The 25,315-nt window shown below is 39.5% G+C and overlaps 2 protein-coding genes across 2 annotated transcripts in view; one reads left to right on the top strand and one right to left on the bottom strand.

Moving 5' to 3' along the window:
• The window catches only part of PCARE (photoreceptor cilium actin regulator), a gene marked incomplete at its 5' end in the record, with an annotated part of 409,145 nt that overhangs the window by 185,636 nt on the left and 198,194 nt on the right, over window positions 1-25,315 (top strand). The window lies entirely within an intron of this gene.
• The window catches only part of PPP1CB (protein phosphatase 1 catalytic subunit beta), a 35,350-nt gene that overhangs the window by 2,128 nt on the left and 7,907 nt on the right, over window positions 1-25,315 (bottom strand). The window contains exons 2-7 of the mRNA XM_081854214.1: window positions 9,562-9,693; window positions 6,115-6,345; window positions 5,762-5,866; window positions 2,634-2,705; window positions 1,406-1,557; window positions 542-676 (exon numbers count right to left, since the gene is read on the bottom strand). Of these exons, the coding sequence (XP_081710340.1) occupies window positions 542-676; window positions 1,406-1,557; window positions 2,634-2,705; window positions 5,762-5,866; window positions 6,115-6,345; window positions 9,562-9,693 (827 nt within the window). The remainder of the gene's footprint in view (window positions 1-541; window positions 677-1,405; window positions 1,558-2,633; window positions 2,706-5,761; window positions 5,867-6,114; window positions 6,346-9,561; window positions 9,694-25,315) is intronic.

Raw genomic sequence — 25,315 nt, 5'->3', positions numbered from 1 at the left:
GTGTGCATTAGATTTGATGGCACATTAGATTTGCGTAACTACAGTAATCCCCAGCAACTTCCAGTTAAAAGATCTAGGGAAGACTTTAACCAGCTGTAGTAGAAAATACTGGGCTAGATGAACCAATGGTCTGACTCCGTCTAAGGCAGTCTCAGAGAACCAGACACCCCTAGCCAGTTCAGAGAAATCCATTTTATTTATTATTTTTCAAGAGACTCCATCAACAGAGTGGCTTGATCCCATTTTATTCAGGCAAATATTCATCTTAGCTTAGTAATACTATGGCAATGAGGTATTATAAGATTAGTTGTGAACTAAAGGAAGATTGTAACATTTGCTGAGAAGGCTAGCTTTCAACAACGGAGATACAAGCTACCGTGCACCTTAAAAGTTTAATAATAAATAAATAATTTTATTATTTATACCTCACTTAATTGGCTGGGTTGCCCCGGCTAACTCTAGTTTTATTCAAGCTATACAATCCTAGTAACTTTTTGACCTATCCTCTCAATATAGAGGTTATAATCCATGTTTATCATACCTGAAAAGAGCACATCAAAGTTTCATCCACACTCATCATGCCACCAGCATTGTCAAATTCTCCACAGTAATTAGGAGCAGAAAATAGGGTAACCAGCTGTCGTTTAGCAAAGAATTCATAGCCATCTTCAACTACCTGTCAGTGAGAAAAACACATAACCAATATTGATGTAACTTAAAATATTTCTGTAATCTGAGCCAAAATGTTTATCCCATAACCTGCAGTCTAAGAGTTTTCAGAGAACACATAGCAAAATGAATGCACCACAACTTAAGATTCTATGCAAGATCCATTATCATGCAAGTTGGCTTCTCCAAACACAATGGGAATTCTCTTTCTTCTCAGCTCCCCACTGCCTCCCCAAAAGCAATTTTAGGGGTATATGGAGGGCTCCAAGAGAAGCACCAAGGTAAATTGCACCAATGAAAGCCTGCTCCATGGTGGGAAGGAAACTAATTTGAAGTAGGTAAAAAAAGTAATTTGAAGTACAGAAATCAGAAGGTACAGAATACAAATAAGTTTAAGCAAATTATTCTTTGTGCTGTAGACTAGTTACACAAAGACCTCCAGTTTTTCTGCAACATTTTTGAAACAAAGGACTCAAAATCCAGAAATATGTGTGCAGAGAGGATGTGACAGCTTGGGCAGCTTTGTGTTCAATATTATTTAAGATTATTTATTAAATCTGTATACTGCCCCTATAGCTGTAGATCTCAGGGCAGTTCTACAAACTAGATATAGCTAACTTTGTAGCCTGATCTGCACTAGCTCACCTACTTGTCACCATATTTGTATGTGTAAATGACATGGAGCTCTGGAAACTAGAAGGTAAAGATCCCAAATTAGAAAGAAGCAAATTCATACCTGATGAGCTCGACAAATCAAATCCAAATCATGACGATTCAAGAACTTGCTGACCACATCCGCTCCAAAAGTGAAGGAGACACCACGATCATTTTCACCCCAGCCCTGCACATCCTTGTCTGGATCAGACCACAGCAGGTCACAGAGCAAGCCTTGAAAGTAAGAGCACAAGTCTCAGAAACAGGAGCCTAATGTGTTCTTTTAGGTACAAAATATTTACCTCTCATGATTGAGATTTTGGTATGCATACTTTGTACACATGAGGCTATACAAGTGTTAACAGTTATAGATTTGCAACGCACTCCTACTGGAGACAACAGTGCAAACTTTTTCTATGGTCTGTGGTCTGATGTGCACATCACATTAAACCATAGCTTGTTTTAAACTACGGCTTTATATGATGTGCAAACTGAGCCAGTATCTTTAACTTTCTTCCAGCAAGAAAAATCAAGTTGTTTAGAATGAAAGCAAATCAATGAATGTCCATAGATCCAAAAAACCCTGAAATCGTAGCTCAGGCATGCCTCATGTTGACGGATTCAGTATGAACCTCACTCTCCAAAAATGTCTGTTTCCTGTTTAATGCTGGAGTAGCATTAGCGCTGCAACAGAAGACAAAGGTTTTCCTATATGCCAAAATTTCAGCCACCTTGCATAGGGACTCAGGTTGAACTTAAAATCAGGAAATCCTCTATTTGAATTTCTGCTTCTATAAAGTACTATACAGATACACATGTTTATTTTTACTTTACTAAGTTTAGTTTCCAAGGCTACTACCTACAACTACTGTCTTACAACCAAATTGTTTCAAGTCACACTCTAGAATGTAATATGGATTTTAAAAGAGAGAACATACAAGTTCTAATTAACAAGCTACGCTGCTTCTCTATTACACACCCACACCCACCCACACCCTCTACCTTTTTCAGAATCAAAAAATCAATTTAATATAGGTTTGGGTGAAATCAAGGGGATAATAGTGCAACTAAGTCTGGATCTAATCTCTTATGTTCAAAACTAGGTAACTTCCACATGGCCCTTTTCAATCTGTACCTCAAATGATGAAAACAAGGACTTTTAGCTTCCAAGCAGCACAAGTATAATAGCGCTCCTCAAAACCCTTCAGATGGGAAGTTTCACTACCTCTTTGAACACACTACTGATATATGCCACAATACAAATTTAAAATAATTTACAGTGAGCAGCAATTTGTGCAGGTGGGCCTTACCTGTGTCAGGAACATCTGTGGGTCTCATAATTCTTCGAATCTGTTCCATTGATTGCAGATCTGGTGACAGTCCTGACAACATGAATGAGAAAATTCATTTTCATTGTTCATAGAAGGTGTCAATGAAAAGAATTTAGACAATAATAGACTCCTTTATTTTCCAATTTAATGCCATCCAATTGGTAGCCATATCCATTTGATTTTTTTATGCTCTTACCCCACCTCATGGCTCAATAGCTATTACACTGAGACAGGGCCATCTCTAAGATTTTGCAAATGGATATAAAAGTATTTTTTATCACAAAAAATTGCTAACAGAGGGCATGCAATTGTGTTCTAAACATTTAAGAATAAACTGCACAAAACATCCATTCTTTATTGGAAGCATAAAGAGCTCCCCATTTCACAACTGTGGGGTTTGTTGCTTTTTATAAAATTGCTGAAGGTGTACAAGATGCCCAAGGAACACTTATTCTTCATAATGAAGAAACTTTAATTTTAAATTAAGTGATCCTTACCTGGAATAATTTCATTCTTAAACAAATGCAAAATAATTTACATCTGAGGACAACTATTTCACTAAAAAGAATTGAATTCAAGTAGCAGGCATACTGAGACACCTCCCTCAATGATGACTTCTACTTGGATATTTCCCTCTGTCAATATAGGTTACAAAATTATTTTTATTCTATACCAAGCTGTAAAAGTTTACTAAACCAATTATTTTTAAGGGGTGGTTCTCCAGCTTAAGCTATGATGGAGAAAATATCAGAGCCAAGTTTGTTGAAATATTTACAAACTACACTTTCATAGGCAGTGTGCAAACATAAAAACACAACATTACAATAACAGCAAAAACATCAAGATATCAATGAAAACTGGCTGGTAGCAAGAGTCATGTTACAAAGGCCTGTCTGAACAGCAGTGTTTTCAAAAGATATGTGAAAGCAAGCAGGGATGACTCCTGCTGAACTTCTATTGGCAAGGAGTTCCACAGGGCAGGAATAAATAACTATTTTAATAATATAACTATTTTAACCTGCCCTGGGATCTGCTGGTGAAGGACACATAATTACTACTACTAATAATAATATCAAAGACCACTAAGAGATACAGCAGCAGGAGTATGCTTGCACTTTCACTGCTCCTATTGCCATAAAGGTCATCATGATGTCCAATACTAATTTGTTTCTGAATCTAGCCTAGTATTGATCCAGATAAATCAGTCTTATCCAAAAGTATCTGTAGTTGTTCTAGCATGACCCTCTCAAACACTTTCCTCCAATGGAGAGTATTAGTGACCAGGCTGGCTTTCCCCCGCTAATGATTGCACCACCAAAGTGGCAGGCACCACTCCTTTACATAATGACGCTGTCGCCCACAACCAGGAAATAACCCTCCCCCCAGGCTCAATTTCACCAGCTGTAATGGGCAAGGATCCAGAGGGCACATAGTCAGGCACGTCTCTGCAAGCAGTCTATCCGTATCATTGTAACACATAAACTAAAAGGGTTAATTTCTTTTAAGACTTTAAGCTAGTACAACTATCAAAAAAAGATACAGAACAGAAACAACCATGTGACACATGTGTTTTGCAAATGTATTAGGAAGCAAACCAAGTATTTGTGAGGCGCTTCAATAATGGCTGAGTGTTCCGATTTATCCACATTGTGATTATTTCTAGAATGGGAGTCCTGATAATTTCTTCTGGATTTGGCTTCTTCAACACTTCAGCAATTTATTCCAAGAATATCACAATTTATCCCATCTTGATCAGCACTCTTTTCAGGAAAAAGGGCTGGGAATCGTTTCTGGCCAGAGGGCCAGTTCTTTACCTTCCCCATGCCTGGTGGACCAAAGTTGATAGGTGGGCAAGGCCACCCACCTGTCTATCACCTGATGTCACTATTCCCTTTAAAGATTCCCTTTAAAGCCCTGATTCTTGGGATTTCAAAGCAAGTGAACCATGGGTGAGGGGGCTGAAGGTGCACGATAATCTGCCCATCACATCTGATGGGTGAGTGGAAGAATGCCATACTAGATCCAAAGAACAACTGGGACCTTTAAGTTCCTGATTTGTTCCTTTGGAGTCCCACCCTTGCCCAATGCTCATGTGGGTTTGGCTTTCTGAAAATGGCCTGGTGGGTCAAATGTGGAGGCCTGACCAGAGACCAAATGCTCAAACTCTGAATGAAATATTGGGTTATGGTTTACTCTCCAAAGTTCGTTTCCCTTTGAGCCAGCTGGCTTCCTGATTGTTCATACCAATATATTATTGTCTCAAAGAGATGCACCTTTCTACCTAGCAGAATAGAAGCATGATCTCTTGAGGATATGGTTCTATTTTTGCGGTTAACAGACTGAAATAGGGATACCGTTTCTCTTTCAGAGATGGCTGTTGCATTCTATCCAATGGTTGAGAATCCTCCGAGGACCCAGGAAGATGACCAGAGGCACTATCCATAGTAGGCTCCAATACAGTTGAGCTGGGCTAGTAAATGCACTTCCTTCTTGAAGGACAGGACCACTTAGTGATGTGGTCATGTGGGTGCTGCAAATCCCTGAGAAGGAATTAAGTAACTTAAAATTCCTGCTCAGCAGGAAGTTTTGCTTCCTTGAGGCTTCTCACATCCTTCATCAATTCCTCTGTAGGCTATTTTCCTATGCTGATGTCCTTAATGATAGCCAAGAGGTACGGATGTATGCTCTGTTGCCTTGAAAATGCTATCTAAGATCACCACAATCTTTGTAATGAGCCTGAAGAATGAGGGAAGGCCAAATGATAAAGGACCAGTATTTAAAACTGAACACTAAAATCAGCCAAAAGACCCAGAGGTCAACATACCCATCACTTCAAATCTATAACCTCTGCCTTCTTCAGGACTATAAAAAATTAATCAAACTGCTATACCCTGCTGGCAAGCTGTATATGCTCATTCATCAAGATTTCTCTGGCTAGATTATGGGAAACCAATGATATTCTAGATGCTGGCATTATAATGCATTTCAAATTCACTTTATTTGATATTAGTTAAGAGGTAAGGGACAAGAAAACTCATTGGTTGGACTTTTTCCAAACTTTGAAAAAACAAGTAATTTAACTGTTATGAAAGGTGTGTTCTGCTTACCTCCATGGCAGCAGAAAATCTTCTCATCTACAATGGCTGCAATAGGCAGGCAATTAAAACAGTCTGTAAATGTCTTCCAGAGCTTGATATTAAACCGCCGTTTACCTGGAGGGATTAGAAGAGCAGCAATTTATTTAATCACATTACATACAGTAGTCTGACCATTCAAAAAGAGTGCCATCTTTATTTAAGTAACTGCTGAATGCAAAGGCAATCCAGAGGTTATTTCACAAGTTTAAAGAGAAACATAAAATAGTATTAATTCAATATTGTTAAGTGAATTTTTCTACAAGTTTCAAAGCATGTCATAAAAAGGGTAGCTACTAGAAACATTTATATAAGACTCTACTTACATTCATCATAGAATCCATAGATGCGATTAATACTAGCACACTCATGGTTTCCCCTCAGGAGGAAAAAATTCTCTGGATATTTGATTTTATATGCAAGTAATAAGCAGATGGTTTCCAAGGATTGTTTGCCTCTATCCACATAATCCCCCAGAAATAGATAGTTGGCTTCAGGTGGAAATCCCCCATACTCAAACAATCGAAGCAAATCTGTATATTGACCGTGGATGTCACCTACGAAAATTAAGATTGCAGATATATTTATCAAACAATTATTAGAAGAAATTATTATTAGAAGAAAACCCACAGTTGGTAGTAAAAACCAAAACATATACTCTGCTTTGGTGGTAAAATACTAAGGGGGTTGTTTCCTCCTCAATTCCACTTCGTTATGTCCATTAATTTCAATAGGCCTACTCTGTACAGTAGTACCTCGGGTTAAGAACTTAATTCGTTCTGGAGGTCTGTTCTTAACCTGAAACTGTTCTTAACCTGAAGCAACACTTCAGCTAATGGGGCCTCCCACTGCCACCGCGCCGCTGCTGTGCGATTTCTGTTCTCATCCTGAAGCAAAGTTCTTAATCTGAGGTACTATTTCTGGGTTAGCGGAGTCTGTAACCTGAAGCGTCTGTAACCAGAAGCATCTGTAACCCGAGGTACCACTGTATGTGACTAAGATTTGATACAACCTAAGTTTATGAAAATATTTCTCTTCCACCCTCTATTATAAGTTCTTAGGGCAGAGTATACATTACATAAACCTTTTAATACAATATAATATATCATAAAACAACCATCAACAATGAGTAAACCACCAGGCAGATCTGCAAGCTAAAATTATATGAGCCAAAAACCTATGCAAACAGTCAGGTTTTAACTGGACATCAAAAAGACCCTGCCACTATTACCTCCCAAGCCTCTGAGGGGAAGCTGTTCAATAATTAGGGTGCTGCAGTGAAAAAGGCCCTCCCCAACATCCCCCCACCAGCTTCCAAAGGGGAGACAGGGAGGATGGACACCAACACACACTTCTAGGTAGATTTTAATGACCAGTCAGGACAAAATGAGGAAAACATTCTCTCACATACCCTCGCACCAAGCTTTTAGGTCTTTGCAAGATATTATTAACACCCTGAAATCCAACCAGTTATGTACAGGAAGCCAGTTCAGATCCTATAGGATCAGTGCAATACAGTTATTAAAGATGTACCGTTTAACAGGCTTGCTGCCACATTTTTTTGGGTGGTGGCAAGCATTCTCCTAGTTTACTTTTCACCTTGAAAATGGAAGATTTTATACTGTTGCACTTTTTAAGAAGTTTAACAGTTGTATCCAAGTTCCAGTTACAGATAGGTAGCCGTGTTGGTCTGCCATGGTCAAAACAAAATAAAAAAATTCCTTCCAGTAGCACCTTAAAGACCAACTGAGTTAGTTCTAGGTATGAGCTTTCGTGTGCATGCACACTTCTTCAGATACACTGAAACAGAAGTCACCGGACCTTTCTATATAGTGAGAAGGTGGGGAGGGGTATTACTCAGAAGGGTGGTGGGAATGGGTGATTGGCAGATAGCTGCGATGAGCCTCATCGCAGCTATCTGCCAATCACCCATTCCCACCACCCTTCTGAGTAATACCCCTCCCCACCTTCTCACTATATAGAAAGGTCCGGTGACTTCTGTTTCAGTGTATCTGAAGAAGTGTGCATGCACACGAAAGCTCATACCTAGAACTAACTCAGTTGGTCTTTAAGGTGCTACTGGAAGGAATTTTTTTAGTTGTATCCAAGGATAGCCTACTTAGAGTAGGCCCATTGAAATTAATGGACTTGACTAATTTAGGACCATCAATTCCAATGGGTCTATTCTAAGTAGAGGTTAGCTGGATACAACCTGAAGTATTTAAATAAATCACAGATACCTTCTTGGCCTCAAGGCATGCTACATTTTTCATATGCTTGTTGTAGACACTTTTTATAATAGTACCACTCACACATTCCTATGCTGCTACTAACAGTCAGGAAATTGTACTGACCTCCTACTATCTTGTAATCTCCATGTGGACAGCTGTTATTGCTTCTACATCTTTGCATACTAACTACTAGTTTTGATCATGCTGCACACAAAACGTTATTGCTATATTGCAGGCTTTAATATTACCAAGATTTTGCAAAGAATAGGGCTTTATTACTATTTAAAATCATTTTTATACCAATTTTTTAAATTGCTAAGTGCTCTACAATCTACCTTAAAAGCATCAACCAAAACATTACAAAATAAAATATTACAAATTAAGATCTAATACCAAGTACGCACTAAAAAGAATAATTAACAGAAGAACAAAATGTTCTCTTAAACATAAAAAGCATTACATATTAAAAAATCAAATACAAAAATAGATTTATATTTCACAGAACAGCACCATAAGCAACTAAAATAAATGAAATAGGAGCAGCATGCTGGTGCCTTAAAAATAAATGGCAATGCCTTTTTCTAGGACTTAGCTCTACAGTAAACATACCACTGGTCTGAAATGCGTTTAGGAGCTAGGAATTGTACATATTCTTTAAAAAGTGTTTTAGCAGTTTAATTGTAATGTTTAATTATATTGTGTTATTATTTTGATGAGCTCTTTTGGGGAGGAAGGGCAGGATAAAAATATCAAATAATAGTAAAAAAATACTTCAATTACAAATCAGTTTGTGAGTGTTTCTAAGTGCATTCAAATGATAGGTTAAAAACAGATGTTTTTAACCTATCATTTGAATGGACTTAGAAACACTCAAATGCTTTTAAACCTGCTTTAAACTAAGCCCAGATGCAACTGCATTTCTTTTCTAGTCTGTACTGTCCCTCTGAAATCTTCCAGCCTCTCAAAGAGTTGAAGCTCAGCTAGTGATGGCAGAACTCTTCCTGTTGAATGCTGATTCAGGCAAACGAAGGCATTCAGAGTGCAACTGCAGAGGCATGTTGCCATTCCTCCCAAAGCCTAAAGTTGTTTAGCAAGCATTCTTGACCTTCACATCAAAAGGCAAGACACTCCCTTTTTGGGTCTTACCCAAAAAAGAATGCACAAGTAGGCTGAAAAATAACTGTGAAAATATGAAGTGTTTTAGCACTTAAGTCTTGTCTCCTAAATTACTTTAATAATATAGGAACTAAATTAAACTCAAGATTAGTATTTACTATATATTAAATACAGTATTTCTTTGTACAGCAGGTTTTGAATTAGCTTAAGACTTGGCAGGAGTATTTAGGATATAAATCACTCAATGTAGTAAAAGTGTACCAAATTACCACATTTTAGTAGGATAAGCAGGCTATCTTTTCATGTTAAATGGTTTTGCTTCTCTTTACTGTTTACGTATTTTGAATACATAGCAACATTCGGCAAATATTATTTTGCAGGTTAAAAGCTTTGGTTCTTTAGTACACAACATTAATCACCACATACCACAGATCTTCAGCGGTGCCTCTAGCTCCAGAAGTATGGGCTGGCTAAGAAAGATTTCTCGTGATTTTATACACAAGCCCCGAACTTCGGCCTCTGTCATCTGCACAATCTTTCCTGGACGACATCCTCGCACTGAAAGACAAATGATAAATTCAGGTCTATGAAAATCTGTCAAGGAAAACTGTGTTTCAAATAGTAAGCCCTTGCCTTCCTCAGCATTTATAAAGCACATTAAACCAAAATGTGTTTAAGCATATGGTTGGCATCCGTCCATCTTGGGAGGCAATGGAGGAGTGTGCCTTTTGGGATGAAGTCAAACGGTTCAAAGGTTACAGTGCCTGTTGTAGCTGTAAAGACTGATATGGGAGAGACATATCTTGTTGCAGCTGGGGCAGATGAAGGCATCCGGTTGTGCTGTTTCAAATGCACCATGCAATTTCTTCTCTCTGCACCTTTCCCAGGTTAACATTTATCCAGATATTAAGTTTATAGTAAAATGCTTTGTCTGAATTGGGCCATATCCATTGATCGATAGAGTCATAATAAAGTAGGCATTCACTTTTAATGCACACTATGGTTCATCATTCTGTTATTATCTGCAGAGGGTATAAAAATGTGCTCAATGTACAATGTTTGCCATCAAGAACTTACTGGGTGTCCAAATAAAAGAGAATAAGCTTTAAGAGTACAGATCTGTCATATGACCTTATTGGTTTGAAAACTGTTATACTAATGAGCCTCCCCGGTTTCATTTTGGCAACCCCATCAGAACACTGCAAGCAAAGATTGAGAGCGATGGAACAGGAAACATCCTTGCATGCTTCTCCATTCCAAGCTTGACTAGGATTGCTTGATGACCCAAGAACCAGGGGGGCAAGTTCTGTTTGAGCCACATTTATCTCACATGGAGAAAGGGGCCTTTCTGCATAGCTCCAACTGCTGATACTACCCCTCACTGTTGGCCCAAATGCTTTAGGGGGTCCATAATTTTGTGTCAAGTAAGTGCTGCAGGTACTTACTTGACAAAAAATTCCTCTGCTTCATGGAGCAAGGAGGCTAAGGAGTCTCCCACCAGAGAACCTATCTACTCATAAATGTGGAAGGGATTTGCTTGTTGAGGAAATATCAGGACCAACATCTGAAGGCATGTGAAAGAATCCTGTTCATCACTTCAACAGATGACATCAGTACTTAGAACTTCACCAAATAATCCTGAGTAGGTTTAAAATTCTTGGGATATGAGAAAAGGTTCTCTTCAGGATTAGAAACTGGTTAAGGAGCAAGCAGTAGAAGGCAGCTATGACAATGGAGGGATACAAGAAGCGGGGTCCCTTCAAGGCCTGTATTGTGACCAGCATTTTAAATTTGTCCATAAATGATCTGCACTGAAGGGTGAACAGTAAGGTAAACAATTTTGCTGATGACAAAATAAGTACTTCTTTGCATGGCACATAGCTGAGCCATGGAATCTGCTACCAGCAGATGTAGCAATGTCTACCATATCACATAGACTCAACAGGTATACACATTCATATAGGAGAGGCTATCAATGGATGCTAGTCATGATGGAAATGTACAACCCTCTAGGATCAATGGCAGGATGCCTCTGAGCACCGGCTGTTCATATCCTGCTTATGTGCTTCTCACAGGCATCTGGTTAACCACTGTGAGAACAGAGCAATGGACTAGATGGGCCTTTGATCCAATTCAGTATGGTTCTTCTTAGGTGTCTGCATAACGTTGACACTGTTTTCATTCCTGGATTTGAATCATGATGTCCTATTCGTAACCCATTTTGGGGGTCCTATGGCCAACTCTGTATTTTAATCTGAAAACTTAATTATGTTTTCAACTGGTTGCTTTTTTAAAAAATGGAAAAGCAGGATTGAACTAACAAATGAATATGAACGGCTTTGATGAATTAAGTGCTCCCTATAGCATCATATAGTTCAAACAAAGAACTAAACAGAAAATCTCAAGTTTTGAATCTATATAGATTTGCATATGATAATATTTCTAGAGAAAAACATACTATGTTTTTAGTATGTACATATTGCTGTAGCTACTATTTTGGAAGGCACATTCCTGAAGGTCAAATGCCTCTAAGATAAAACTGCAGGTAGCAAGTGCTTTCAGCACTTAAATTGAGTACAGAACTTTATATATTTATGGTTTTAAGTTGCATAACATTGATTTTGATGAAGGACAGGTTAGATATATGTTAATTAATTAAAGCATCCCTAATTGATCAAAGGTTGTTTTTTTTTCATTTCTCCAAGTGGCAAAACTCTTAGGTACCATACAGCTACTGCAGCTTGCAGCATTATCTCTAACATTATACTTTAAACAGATACTTAGACTTTTAACTTTAATACTAACAATTTAAGTTCTACATAATATATTCTTAAATAAACTTTAACCATTGCACATATTTCTGTTTTTTTGCAACAGAAGTAAAAAAATTATATTGTACTCTGGCTTCAAGACTTTTCAGAAATTGTATATCTATCCTTTAAACTCACAGGTTTACTCGGGCACTCTGGAGAACACTCACTTTGAAATACCATTGAAATCAGAAAAAAAAACTTATGAAGTGTATTTTAGGACTAATGGTTGCAAGTGTAAACATTTCTCTTTTGCTGGCAGTGTAGTGCCAGTTCCAAAGACGAGCTTTCCAGCTCAGGACTACAGACAGCTTGAAAAAAAAGAACTGGTAAATCTTATGTGTATTATTCAGGAGGGAAAGAAAGTCCTTCTCCCGATGTGTTAAAAGTGATCTGATAGCAGAGGACTCTCTGGACAACACCTAAGAGCCACTAGTCATCATCCTATAGTGTTAAAAGCTTAACTTGGGGGCTGCCACCTGCAAATCAGAGTATTTAATAGCTGTAATCCAGAAGAGTTGGGGGGAGGCACTGGAGATTGAGGAAGGGGGGATTATCTCTCTCCCCCCCCCCCGCTTTCATTCCTACTAAAACATCCCTGTATAGTACAGGGTGGAAATGTAGTGGTGGCGAAATGTTGTTGTTTTTGTTGTTTAAACCACATGGCATGCATCCACCCTCAACCATAGGTTCAAGTCCCTTCCCTTGAATACTTACTAAGAGTTGTTAGGAGACAATTTTTCTATTCTGTTCTAAGTGTCCTCTTGACTAACCTTCTTTCCCCTTCTTGGATATGCTGGAAGAAGTTTACAGGTCCCTGTAAGACTATTTTGTTTTTTGTTTGTTTTTTAAGTATCTGCAAAGGTATATTCTTCTACATATTTAACACCTATGTAGAAGCTACTACTTTTGGATGGCTCTTTTTCACTTCCAAACTGATAGTGAATTGGCCACCTATTGGCAAGAATTACTGCCATCAAGCAAAAGCTGACAGCTGGTTTACTTGCATATATCTCTGAAGAAGGGATCATCACTAGAAAAAAAATGAAATGGAGCCACATGGACACATATTCTGTGCACCATTATTTCACTTGCCAGTGTCAGGAATGAAATCTGTGGGAGGGGTGGAGGGAGGAATGAAAATACTAAGTTCCTCTTTGCATACAGTATATCTATTTACCTCTGCGGGACCAAGCTGGAAAGTAAGATGTAGCTAGCCATTTGGGAAATGGGCAGCAGATACATTGCCTACAATTAAAACAAGTCCCTGCTCCACACCCCCCCACACACAAAAGCTCCATGTCTGGAGCTGGCAGGGAGGCAAGGGTCATGTCCACTAGGCCCGTGCTGGGCAGGGAGCAGCCTGCCAGACTTATGCTGTTCAAGCTTATAACTTTATTCTAACAAGACTCCCAACCCTGGGTCTCAGACAAGCTCTGTACGAACTTGAATCCCATAGCTGTGCTGGCTTCCAATGTTCTCAAATGCCAAGCCAAACTGTAAGGATGTTATCAACTACTGCAGCTTCAAATCTGAAGAGGAGAGGGAGAATTATCCATCACGCTGGGAGCAAGAACCCAATCCTATGCTATAACTGCATCTAAGTATAGCAAACATTCCAAGGATTGCACTGCAGGAGAGGAATAGGGTCCTGGCTGCCATAAATGTTCATTTGGCTAGCCAAAAATCTTAGGAAACTACCCATAGCATACTCTGAGGAGCCAGATGCAAGATAAGGGAAAAAACTGTATAGTAAAGGAAGCTTGTCACATTAATTCCAAAAACTACCATCAAACCAGAAATGTTAGGTCACCTAACCTTCAATATCCTAGCATGCTATCTTTGATATGGCCCAGTGAGATGGCATCTCAAATTACTGATGGGGAAGATCAAAGATGCCCCCCTCCAAAAAAGACTTATACGTGTGAAGCCTGTCCCCATCTTAAATGGATAGCTAACTTAACCGATATACTGTAATCTCAACTATTAAAATAATCCAATTGTCTATCACAAAGGCAGTTTTAAAATTCTATTTCTGTTTGCATCATAAGCACTTCAAAGCTGGCACAATTCAAGGTACCTGTCCTTATCATCTGAAATACAGCAGTAGTTCAGTCATATGAAGCAAACTTAAGTGATAAATTATTGATAACTGCTTCACATATTTGACAATGCTGGCAAGCAGCACCACTACCAGATTGCCCTGCATGAGATTATAATTTTACTGAAATAACTACCTCATTTTGTCTTCTGAATACTTCATTTATTTGCCAACAGTTCTCACCTAGTCAAGAAATAACCCAAACTATAACAATGATGCTAAAAGTTCTAATAAAACATACTCCACATCAAGTCATATGGTTGATAGAAATAAATGACATCCGAAACAAAAGAGATAGGGTGAATCAGCTCAAAAAAACCACAGACGAATAAAAATAAAAACAAAACTACAATTACACCTACTCCCCCTGCCCACCGAAAGGGAATGAATTGGAAGGAAAATATAGAAATAACACATGCAAGGACAATATATTGGCCTATTACAATCAAAGAATATAAATCCCATATAAGATGCTATAGCACACACACACAAAACAGTGAGAATATCAAGATGCAACAAGACACCAAAAAAAAACCAAGAGTTTATTCAGGCACACACAGTCTCTCAAAATACAAAACACCATAAGGAAATGGATGCCCAAACAAGAATAGAACCCCCCCCCCTATATATATATATTACAAATAAGCCAATCCCCAAAGGGCAAACCAAGAGAAAATTAAGGGCAAACCAAGGGTAAGAACAGTAATAGTGGAACGCAAACTAAAGCTACTAAATTATCATATGAAGCAAAAGCTAGTATTTACTGAAAAGCTGTATGAACATAGGCCCTCCTGTGCTCAATATTTTTTACATAAAAATCCAATACTAGGCTACAGGTGATATAAGCGTAAATGGCAAAGACAACACAAGTCAAGCATGTTGGTGGGAGGCATAGAGTAGTCATTCTTTTTCTTGGCAGTGAGAGATAAATCATATTTTCCTCCCCACTAAGAAACAGAAAGAAAACAAAAAACCTATTATGACTATTACTATTTATTATTATTATTTTAAGGAGCTACGCATGCATTCGTTAGAACAAGGTAACAAAACATTTACCAAAGAGGAAGATCCCTCCTAAAACTAATTCACTTTAGTTCACTTTACCAGTTTCAAATTCTTCTTTTACATAATATGAAGATATTATGCACTTGGGCAAAAAAAATGAGAGGCACAAATACAAGATGGGTGACACCTGGCTTGAGAGCAGTACAGTGAAAAGGATCTAGGAGTCTTGGTTGACCACAAACTTGACATGAGCCAACAGTGTGACGCGGCAGTTAAAAAAGCCAATGCAATTCTGGGCTGCATCAATAGGAGTATAGCATCTAGATCAAGGGAAGTAATAGTGCCACTGTATTCTGCTCTGGTCAGACCTCACCTGGAGTACTGTGTCCAGTTCTGGGCACCACAGTTCAAGAAGGACACTGACAAACTGGAACCTGTCCAGAGGAGGGCAACCAAAATGGTCAAAGGCCTGGAAACGATGCCTTATAAGGAACGGCTAAGAGAGCTGGGCATGTTTAGCCTGGAGAAGAGGAGGTTAAGGGGCGATATGATAGCCATGTTCAAATATATAAAAGGATGTCACATAGAGGAGGGAGAAAGGTTGTTTTCTGCTGCTCCAGAGAAGCGGACACGGAGCAATGGTTCCAAACTACAAGAAAGAAGATTCCACCTAAACATTAGGAAGAACTTCCTGACAGTAAGAGCTGTTCGACAGTGGAATTTGCTGCCAAGGTGTGTGGTGGAGTCTCCTTCTTTGGAGGTCTTTAAGCAGAGGCTTGACAACCATATGTCAGGAGTGCTCTGATGGTGTTTCCTGCTTGGCAGGGGGTTGGACTCGATGGCCCTTGTGGTCTCTTCCAACTCTATGATTCTAAGAGTCACATATCCAGATTAATCCATGGAAAACAAAATAGGGTGGCTTACTCTTTAAGTTAAGAAAAGAATTGGGCCTCAAGTACAAAAAGAGTTTATCAAAAAAGTAAATACAGTGGTACCTCGGGTTAAGTACTTAATTCGTTCCAGAGGTCCATGCTTAACCTGAAACTGTACTTAACCTGAAGCACCACTTTAGCTAATGGGGCCTCCTGCTGCTACCGTGCTGCCGGAGCACGATTTCTGTTCTCATCCTGAAGCAAAGTTCTTAACCTGAAGCACTATTTCTGGGTTAGAGTCTGTAACCTGAAGCGTATGTAACCCGAGGTACCACTGTACTTCTGTTGTATCAAAGAAACTTACTTTTTTGTAAAAGCTCAACACAGTAAACTAGCTGGGTTTTATGTCATGGCTTTTTTTCTGTCTGTAAAGACTAAAGCAGAAATGTGGTGCACTTTTCGCACCTGGCAGAAGTCATGCACACACCTTCCCAAAAGAATGTAGGTATTCCATCAGCACAAGGATTTCCACTTGCACAACAGAACTTCCTTCTTTCTCCTCATTGCAGAAATGCTTCAGAGGGGTGACGGAAACCAGAGTAATTTTTTTATTTTTTATTTTTGCTGGGGTGGTGGTGTTGCATTGTGCAAGGAAAAATCATTGCACTGATGGAACAAGTTGGATGCTGTTCTGTAAAACTCACTATATACAGATGGGAAAGCATATCTCATTCATAGTAACACTGTGACATCCCAATCCCTACCCAGCTCCAACTAATCACGTGTAACTATATGTGTTCATTGCTGAACAGGGCAAAAATCTTGCCACCTGGCAATGTCAGTTAATGAAATTTCCAGTGCGGCAAGGAGCTTCAGCCTGGTTGCCTGGACAACTACAATATATTCCCTCATCCCAACCCCCTAAAGCAGCAGCCGCAGCTGACTAGGGAATAATGGATGTGATAGGCATGAAAAATTGCACAAAAGAATGGAAGGTAAGGGTTTACACAGCAATATCCACAGACCCTGAAATTGCAGCTTTTGTAGAAAAAAAATAATGAGACTTTTCTTAAGGAGCATTACCATAGTGTGTTGTTCAGCAGTCTCCCCGCTTCTCAACTATGTATTTATAATTAATCAGAAAAACTTTGAGGTGGCTGTTACCAAAAGCTCTGGTGGCCATAGCTACAAAACAGTAAATAAACTGTTCTTTCAGGCTGTGAGTTTGATATGAAATTCAATCCCTCTAAATAGGCACCCACAAGTAGGGGCCTCTTAAGAAATTCTTACTGCTTTCAAGCAGTGAAGTGGGGCAGAAAATTTTCTCTAGAAAATTGTCAGTTTTGTAAGTTTGGTAGTAACAATAAATTCCCATGAATCACAGATCAGCACTGGGGAGAAAGAAAAAGAGCCACATGGACCCAGGTTCAGTCTACCATTATTTCACAATCAACGGATGCCACTTGAAACAAATTCGGCTGCTTCAAAGTTTTTAGCTTAATTTACTAAACATATATAAAATGAAAATGCTAAGTCAAATCAATCTAGGGTATCAGAACATTTTCCTATGGGAACTATTGTATGCAGTTCTACCTAAATTGCTTCCCTAGCCCGAACCAGTGCTTCCAAATGCCAGCCCAGCAAAACAGCTGAGATGAAGAGTCCCACCCATCTCATCTCTTTATGAGAAGGGCAGGCACTTGCCAGATCACAGTATGCAGTTACTACTAGCAATGGTGTGGGTTTTCCAGAAAGTTCTGGTTTAGATTTACTAAATTCCTAAGTTGATTGGGATCTGAATGATCATGGTTACATTTTATTTTGTAAACAAAATTTTAAGAAGTATTCCATATTAATTTGACTTCCTCAGTATCTCAAGAAGTTTCTAATAACCTGAGGTATTTAAACTGAAATATTTCATGGCAGGGGGAATAACATATTATGTGGTTTAAATGTTATCTTCAAAATCAAAGACTCAACTGGAAAACCGTTGCTGTAATGCAGTATTTTAATGCAAATATTTTAAGATTTGTCAAATCAATAGCTTACATTTCCTTACACTGTTTTTATTTTGGGGAAGAATAAAGACACTGAAAATGCAAGTATGACATTTTGAGCACACTCATTACACATATATGGATGCACACTCTCCAAAACTTGATTACAACCATGTAACTATCCATTTTGACTAGCACTACAGTAATTTATTATATGCATTTTTAGAAAGTTCAGTTTTCCATGGAAAAATGTACCAACAGAAAATTTTCTATCCCCCATCACTAGCCAATGGCAACCTGGTAAGCACATTGTAGATCCATATGGGATCTATCACAATTTTCTAAGATCTATCAAGAGCCCCATAAACTTAACCAAAACATTTCACACTGAGTACAAAGTCACAGTGAAAGTTGGAGGGCATGTCATTTGTTCAAAAGTTTAAAATCTGAATTTTGGGGGGGGGGATACTAACCAACTACAAAATATATGCAATTCAGGGCCACTATTTAATTCCCAAGAAATGATCTGCTTGACAGTGGAACAGAGGTGGTAGACTCTCCTTCCTTGGAGATTTTGAAGCATAGGTTGGATGGCCATCTGTCATGGATGCTTTAGTTGAGATTCCTGCATTGAAGAGGTGGACTAGATGACCCTTGGTGGTCTTTCCAACTCTACAGTTCTATGAATCTAGTATCTACAGTGAAATTCTTCTGAACAGTAAACTCCAGTGAGTTCAGTGGGACTTACCTGGAAAAAAGTGGGTACAGAAATACAATTTTAAGCAAATTATATTCTGTTTCCTTAACGAAATGATCCCATTTAAAAGGTCTCATAAAAATAACCCGTAGAAAACAATACTGTTTAGTCTATATGTTGATCAAAAGAAACTAATACCAACTTCTCCACATAGTACATTTTTGTTTCTGTGAATTACCATAATTTGCTCCAGATTCTGTACGAACCTCCCTCTGTACTTACTGAAAACTGCTGTATTGGCAAAACTTGCCGGTTTGTTAACTCTATTATGAACCATCATAGGAATCTCACAAATGAATCAGCTTCTCATTGCTAAACTATATTCTAAATTTGTAAAAACATCTCTCACCTGACTACTTGTGATGATGCGGCTCACCTCTATTGCCACTGACATAACAGCAGTTACACAGATTTCTCTAATATTGCCCCATTTTAATACAGCATAAAGGCTCTCATACTCATCTGAGCCCCAGCTTCCATAGCAAAGCTATGCAGTGGCCTAAAGGCAGTGCAAAATTCTCTCTCTGTCTCCTCTACTAGCCCAGGACAAGGATATGAAATAGCAGCACATTAATAAGTTTAGAAGGGAGCACAGGTACTAGGAGAAAGAGCACGGGAAAACATTTAACAACACAGGGGAATAGAACTGAAAAGTCTAAAATTTATTGTCAAAACACACACCCTCCAGTCTTTTTAACATCCAGCACAGCAGCAATGCAAGAAAAAGCATAGTCTGTTGAATTTCTGCCTGAAAGATGATCATTAGAGGTGCAAGAATTCTGTTTTACCCCAAGACAAACTGTAAACCAAAGTCCATTAAACACAAAGACTTACTTCTGAGTGGACATGTGTAACATTGTATAAGTTAACTATAGAGTGAATTCTTAAAAAGTCCCTGGTTTTTAGCTCCGGCACAGCAGGAAACATGCCTAAGCCTCTTTGCCAAGTTTTCACATTTGCCTTTTGTGGTAGCAGGGGGATTAGTTTACATCCACCTACACATCATGTAGCAGCATTTGGAAAAAAACAAAAAACCCTCTACTGACTACTTGTTCTCAGAGGACCCCACCACAGAGAGAAGGGCAAATGACAAAGATTCCAAGGACTGGAAAATAAGCCAGAAGCTGGGAAAGTACACTAAAGCAAAAAAGGAAAATAGAAGCTCTTTCTGATCCTCAGGGATTCCCATTGCTTTGTGTCCAAACATCTCACTTATCAATCACAGCTCTGACTTTACTCACTTTACTTCACACTGACAGGTGGGAGCAGGTAGGCTAGCTTATTTCACAGAAATAGCTTAGAAAGCTACAGGTACATTTTGCTTCACAAATTCCTAGGATGCATGGATGATACCAAAAAGTCTGGGGGCCCTGCCCATAAATGTTAAAAGAAAGTACCAGATTGGAAACCCCATCTTCAATGTGTAACACCATGGGGCACTTGTAATAATATTCTCAAGTTTCTCTTTGGCCAAGGCTTTTTGCTCTCTTAATTCCACAACACTAATCTACAACATCCTTAGGGAAATCAGGAAACAGAAACAGCACTTGTCATGATCACTTTTCAAGGTGCCCTTAGCAAACGAATGCCCTAGCAAATATTTTATAAGCAAATGGGAGAAGCTAGATTATGGCCCTTGGAGGGCATTTTCTGAGCTACTTGCTTTTAAAGCCCAAGATGCCTAGCCTGTTCCCAGGTAAATCTAGAATCTCACAGAGGAGCTCATCCAGGAAGGCACTTACCGTATTTTTCGCTCTATAACATGCACCCGACCATAACACGCACGTAGTTTTTAGAGGAGGAAAACAAGAAAAAAATATTCTAAACGAAACAGTGGATGTATGATTTTTGTGGTTCATGCTGTGGCCACAGACATGTGATCTGACATTGAGTTTGGAGTAGCCCTATGCAAAAATCCAATCTTTGTAACCGCGTTTTAAGTGGGGAGGGAAGGAAAAGCACTCAAGGGACAAGGAGCATGCGTTGGGTGTGTGGAGAAGGATGCTGCTAATAATGCAGAAGGGGCGTTTAAGGGGAGAAGGCGCACGCGTGGGGTGGGTGGAGAAGGATGCTGCTAATAATGAAGAAGAGGGGTATAAGGGGAGAAGGCTCCTCTCCTCTACCACTTTGCTCCTATAAAGCAAGCAGGCTCTGCTTTTCTCCCTTTTCCCCGCTCATCCCTGGCTTAGCGAGCTGAAAAACTTTGCTGCTATGTAGCGAGCTGAGTGGGGAGGAGAGAGGGACAGAGAGCCTGCTTGCTTTAAAGGAACCAACCAGACAGGAGCTGCTTACACTCGTGTAAGCGGCTCCTCTCCTCTCCCGCTTTGCTCCTTTAAAGAAGCAGGATCTCTGTCCCTCTCTCCCCCCCACTCAGCGGCTCTTCTCCCGCTTTGCTGTTTCAAAGCGAACCATGGAGGAGGGAAGGAAGGGGAACCATGGATCCTCTGCTCACGACTGCAGCAGATCCCCCCGCCACCCGTAGGCATTCCCTCCATAACACGCACAAACATTTCCCCTTACTTTCTAGGAGGAAAAAAGTGAGTGTTATGGTGCAAAAAATACGGTATCTGCTTTCAGCCTTCTCAGGCAGCTCAAGTAAATGAGGAAGCCCAATTTAATCTGAAAGACTAGGCTTTCCCAACGTGGTGCCTTCCAGTTACCTTTTTACTAAGATGGCCATGCTAGCCAAAGCTGACAGAGTTGTAGCTAGTGATGTGGGTTTTCCAGAACATTTAGAATTGGAAAATGTTCCTATGCAAATCAGGGTAATTTGCATAGGAGTTAATTCATATCAGAAAATGTTCAGTTTGCACCAGAAAGTTTTCTGATGCTCTAGTTTAGCATTTTACTTGTATTTAGTAAACAAAGCAAAAAACTTTGGAGCTGCCATGCTTGACTGATATTTATTCAACTGGCGTTCATTCATTGCTACGAATTAATAAGAAATGGAATATATTGTACATAAAAATTTCCACCCCACATCACTGGTTATAGACTAAAACATCTAAAGGTCTTCAAATTGAGGAACACTATTTTAGTTCCTCAACCTGTATCTCAAACAGCTCAAAAAACTGTGATGCCTTTCTTCTACTAAAGACTAAACACACAGTTCTACATGCATTCTGGCTGCATGCATTAATGGATTTAATTTCTACTACCTCTACAGGTCAGAAGGAAACTCGGCTTGAGTTTTTGCTATCTTTGCCAACTTCCCAAAGTATAGACAAGATAGTCTCAGTGATGCCTTTGCCCCTCTACAGACAGGCTCAGATGAAGTAAAAACAGAGGAAGCTGAAGAAGAGCTTCTCTGTCCTCTCTAACAGGAGCTCATCCATTCACCTCTGAGATCCATGCTCATGTAAATGTTAGCAAAAAAATAAATCGTAAAAACTTTTAGTAAAAATTATACATAACCTAAACATAGATTCCTTCATCTTGCACATTGGCATAAGATTTTCACACTTCTAGATGCAAAAATAGTTGCAGTGGGACAAATGAAACCGCAAAGGAAAAGGTCAGATTCTGAACTACAAGCACAAAAACCAACTTCAAAATGAGTATCTGGTTGTTGTTTTCCTGCAGTAAATAACACAAAGTATCTTGTAACACCTTCAAATTTAACAAAATTTATTATGGCATAAGCTTTCTATGTCTTTTATAGAATTGAAATTTCCATCAGATACAAGGAGTGGGATTCTCAGTTATGAGGTAAAGGTTGAAGTTAAATGGCAATTGTATACAACAGTATACTGACAATACAATGACAACTTAAAATATGCAAAATGATACTTCAAAACACCAGTAATTGTCTTGGGAGAGGTTACCAACATTTTAAGCCTGTGGGCACATTTGGATTCTCCAGCAAGTGTCATGGGCGCCACTCCCTTCTTTCTTCCAGACACAAAGAGATTCATGCACACACAATCTGGGTAAAAGTCAAATCCAGAGAAAGTAATCTGGCTTTGAAAAGCTCATAGAGCTGAAAGAAGAAGTGGGAAAGCTTCTTCCAACTCCATCCTCTGTCACAAGAGACCAGGGCCCTGCGGGACTTGACATCTTTCCACAGGGCCTGCAAAACAGAGCTGTTCCACCAGGCCTTTGGTCAGGGCGCAGCCTGACCCCCCTCCTCTGGCAATCTGCACAGAATTTTGCTTATTGGTTGCCATAAATTTGATTTTAATTACGGTAATTTTTATAATGAAATGTTTTTAGAACCGTTGGATTATTTTGATTGTTGTTAGCCGCCCTGAGCCCAGCTTCGGCTGGGGAGGGCGGGATATAAATAAAAATTATTATTATTATTATTATTATTATTATTATTATTATCCTTCAGCTCTATGTATTTTCAAGGAAGAAAAAGGTAACTACCGGGGTACCTCGGGTTACAGATGCTTCAGGTTACAGACTGGGGTTAAGAACTTCGGGTTAAGAACTTACAGATGCTTCAGGTTACAGTACCTCGGGTTAAGAACTTTGCTTCAGGATGAGAACAGAAATCGCGCAACAGCGGCGTGGCAGGCCCTATTAGCTAAAGTGGTGCTTCAGGTTAAGAACAGTTTCAGGTTAAAAACAGACCTCCAAAACGAATTAAATTCTTAACCCGAGGTACCACTGTATCTTCTCATGACCGAAAGGGCAGAGGGGGCGGGGCTCAAGGATTTGTGGGCACCAGGTGATGACCCCAAGAGCACCACAGTACCCACGGCAGCATGTTGATGACCGCTGGTCTCAGTGAAGCACCACTCTATTCAGAACCCCCAAATGAACATAATGTAACTTTTTGATATGTTGTGATTCAGCAGTTTCACCATGGAGTTTCTCTTTGAAAAACAAAATGATTCCTTCATGAAAACCAACAATTGCTCACTTGTAGCAGTTCTAAAATATTTCCTCAAAACTGGAGATTTTGTCAGAGCCAAGTCAGATAAAACTGTGTAGATCCCAATCTCAAATAACCAGCTTTACAAAAGTGACCAGACATCTTCAATGAACTATCTCAAGTATGGCTGCTGATTCACAGGCTAGATGTTCGATAATTTATTATGAGACAGATAATTTATGCCAGATGGAACTAAAGCAGCAGTACTTTAGGTATTTAATAAAATAGCTGTACCTCATAATTTAGTCTGTAAGAAAACCCCAATACAGCAAACAATCCACTTTTAAAAAACCCCACAAGCAAACAGAACACTGCTCAGCAGAAAAATAGCATATTAATCATATTATGGAACCATCAAACAAGACCTCCCTCAAATGCTCAAGAGAGCCATGTCTTTCCTAACCACAGAAGGTCAATAACTGACCCAGGTATAGAATACTTTCACATGTGCAAAGAATTCCCTCCCACTCCATAACTACTTCCTCTCTTTATATTGCTACATACTTGGTATTCACAATGTGGTGTTTGTAGATGCAACTGCACCCAAGATGACTCCCTAGAGCTCGCAATCACTGCCTGGAAGTGTGCATAGAGGTGAAGTGCTCACTTCCTCTTTTAACTCCATGAACCTTTCTAGGCTGGCTTTAGTACCCAAGCAGAAGGTAAAGAAAGACTGAGATAGAGTGTATCTTGTAAAAGACAGAAAAGGGCAAGGGAGAGCAATGAGACCAAACGGACGTAGAATGAAGTGACGTGGGCAGGGGGAGAAAGAAGGAGCATGTTTATTTCTCTGACTGTGCATCATGGGCATAGCCAGGAGGGAGGAGGGGGGCAGCTGCCCCCTAAATCAAGAAAATAAATAAAAATGTTTAACTAACTGACCAATCAAGTCGCAGATAGCTTGGTTCCATCGTCCCCCCACCCCAATAAATCCTGGCTATGTCTATGCTGTGCATTTCCCTCTCTTCCTCCTCTGGGTCTGTTTTTGTTTTCTTTTCTGTGTCCTAGGAGAGAAGGATTCGTTCTAAAAGGAAATTTGTGTTTTTGTGACTGGTCAGAACCATTACAGCTGTCATTTTGTGAATGTCATGCCCCACATGACAGCTATTTGTGATAGCACTTACTCAAAATTCACAATATGGCCATGGATCCAAAACAGCTGCTGACTCATGGCAGGTACTGAAGCAGATTTTAGAAATCTAATTACAGTTGTACCTCTGGTTACGTAAACTTCGGGATGTGAAAGCGGCAAACCTGGAAGTATTTTACCAGGTTTTGCCGCGCACACACACGCAAAAACGGTCCTCCGGTTGCGAAAACCTCGGGATCCGGCCGGACCTCCAGAACAGATCCTGTCTGCAACCGGAGGTACCACTGTACTGGCTTCTAACATTTTACTCCAGCTTGTGAGAGACAGCAGCAGCAATCCACTGAGAAGGCCTGGCATGCGAGCGACTAACATTTGGCTGTTTCAACAGTCAGTTTCAGGCCAGAAGATTCAACGGCAAAATGGCACTTGTTGGAAAATTATACACATCTTCGTCTCATTCCACTAGCTTTCGCATCACTGTCTTATTTTATTGTACACAGAGAGAGTACACTGAATACAGAGCACATATACAAATAAAATATATACGGATATACTGTGAATACTTCAATTAGTAGACAGGGTCTAAAGGTAAAGGGACCCCTGACCGTTAGGTCCAGTCGCGGACGACTCTGGGGTTGCGGAGCTCATCTTGCTTTACTGGTTGAGGGA

Source organism: Podarcis erhardii, assembly GCF_964252035.2.
Source record: "Podarcis erhardii genome assembly, chromosome: 3".
Taxonomy (NCBI): domain Eukaryota; kingdom Metazoa; phylum Chordata; class Lepidosauria; order Squamata; family Lacertidae; genus Podarcis; species Podarcis erhardii.
The sequence above is the reverse complement of the archived record's forward strand: the minus strand, read 5'-3'. Positions and strand labels throughout refer to the sequence as shown.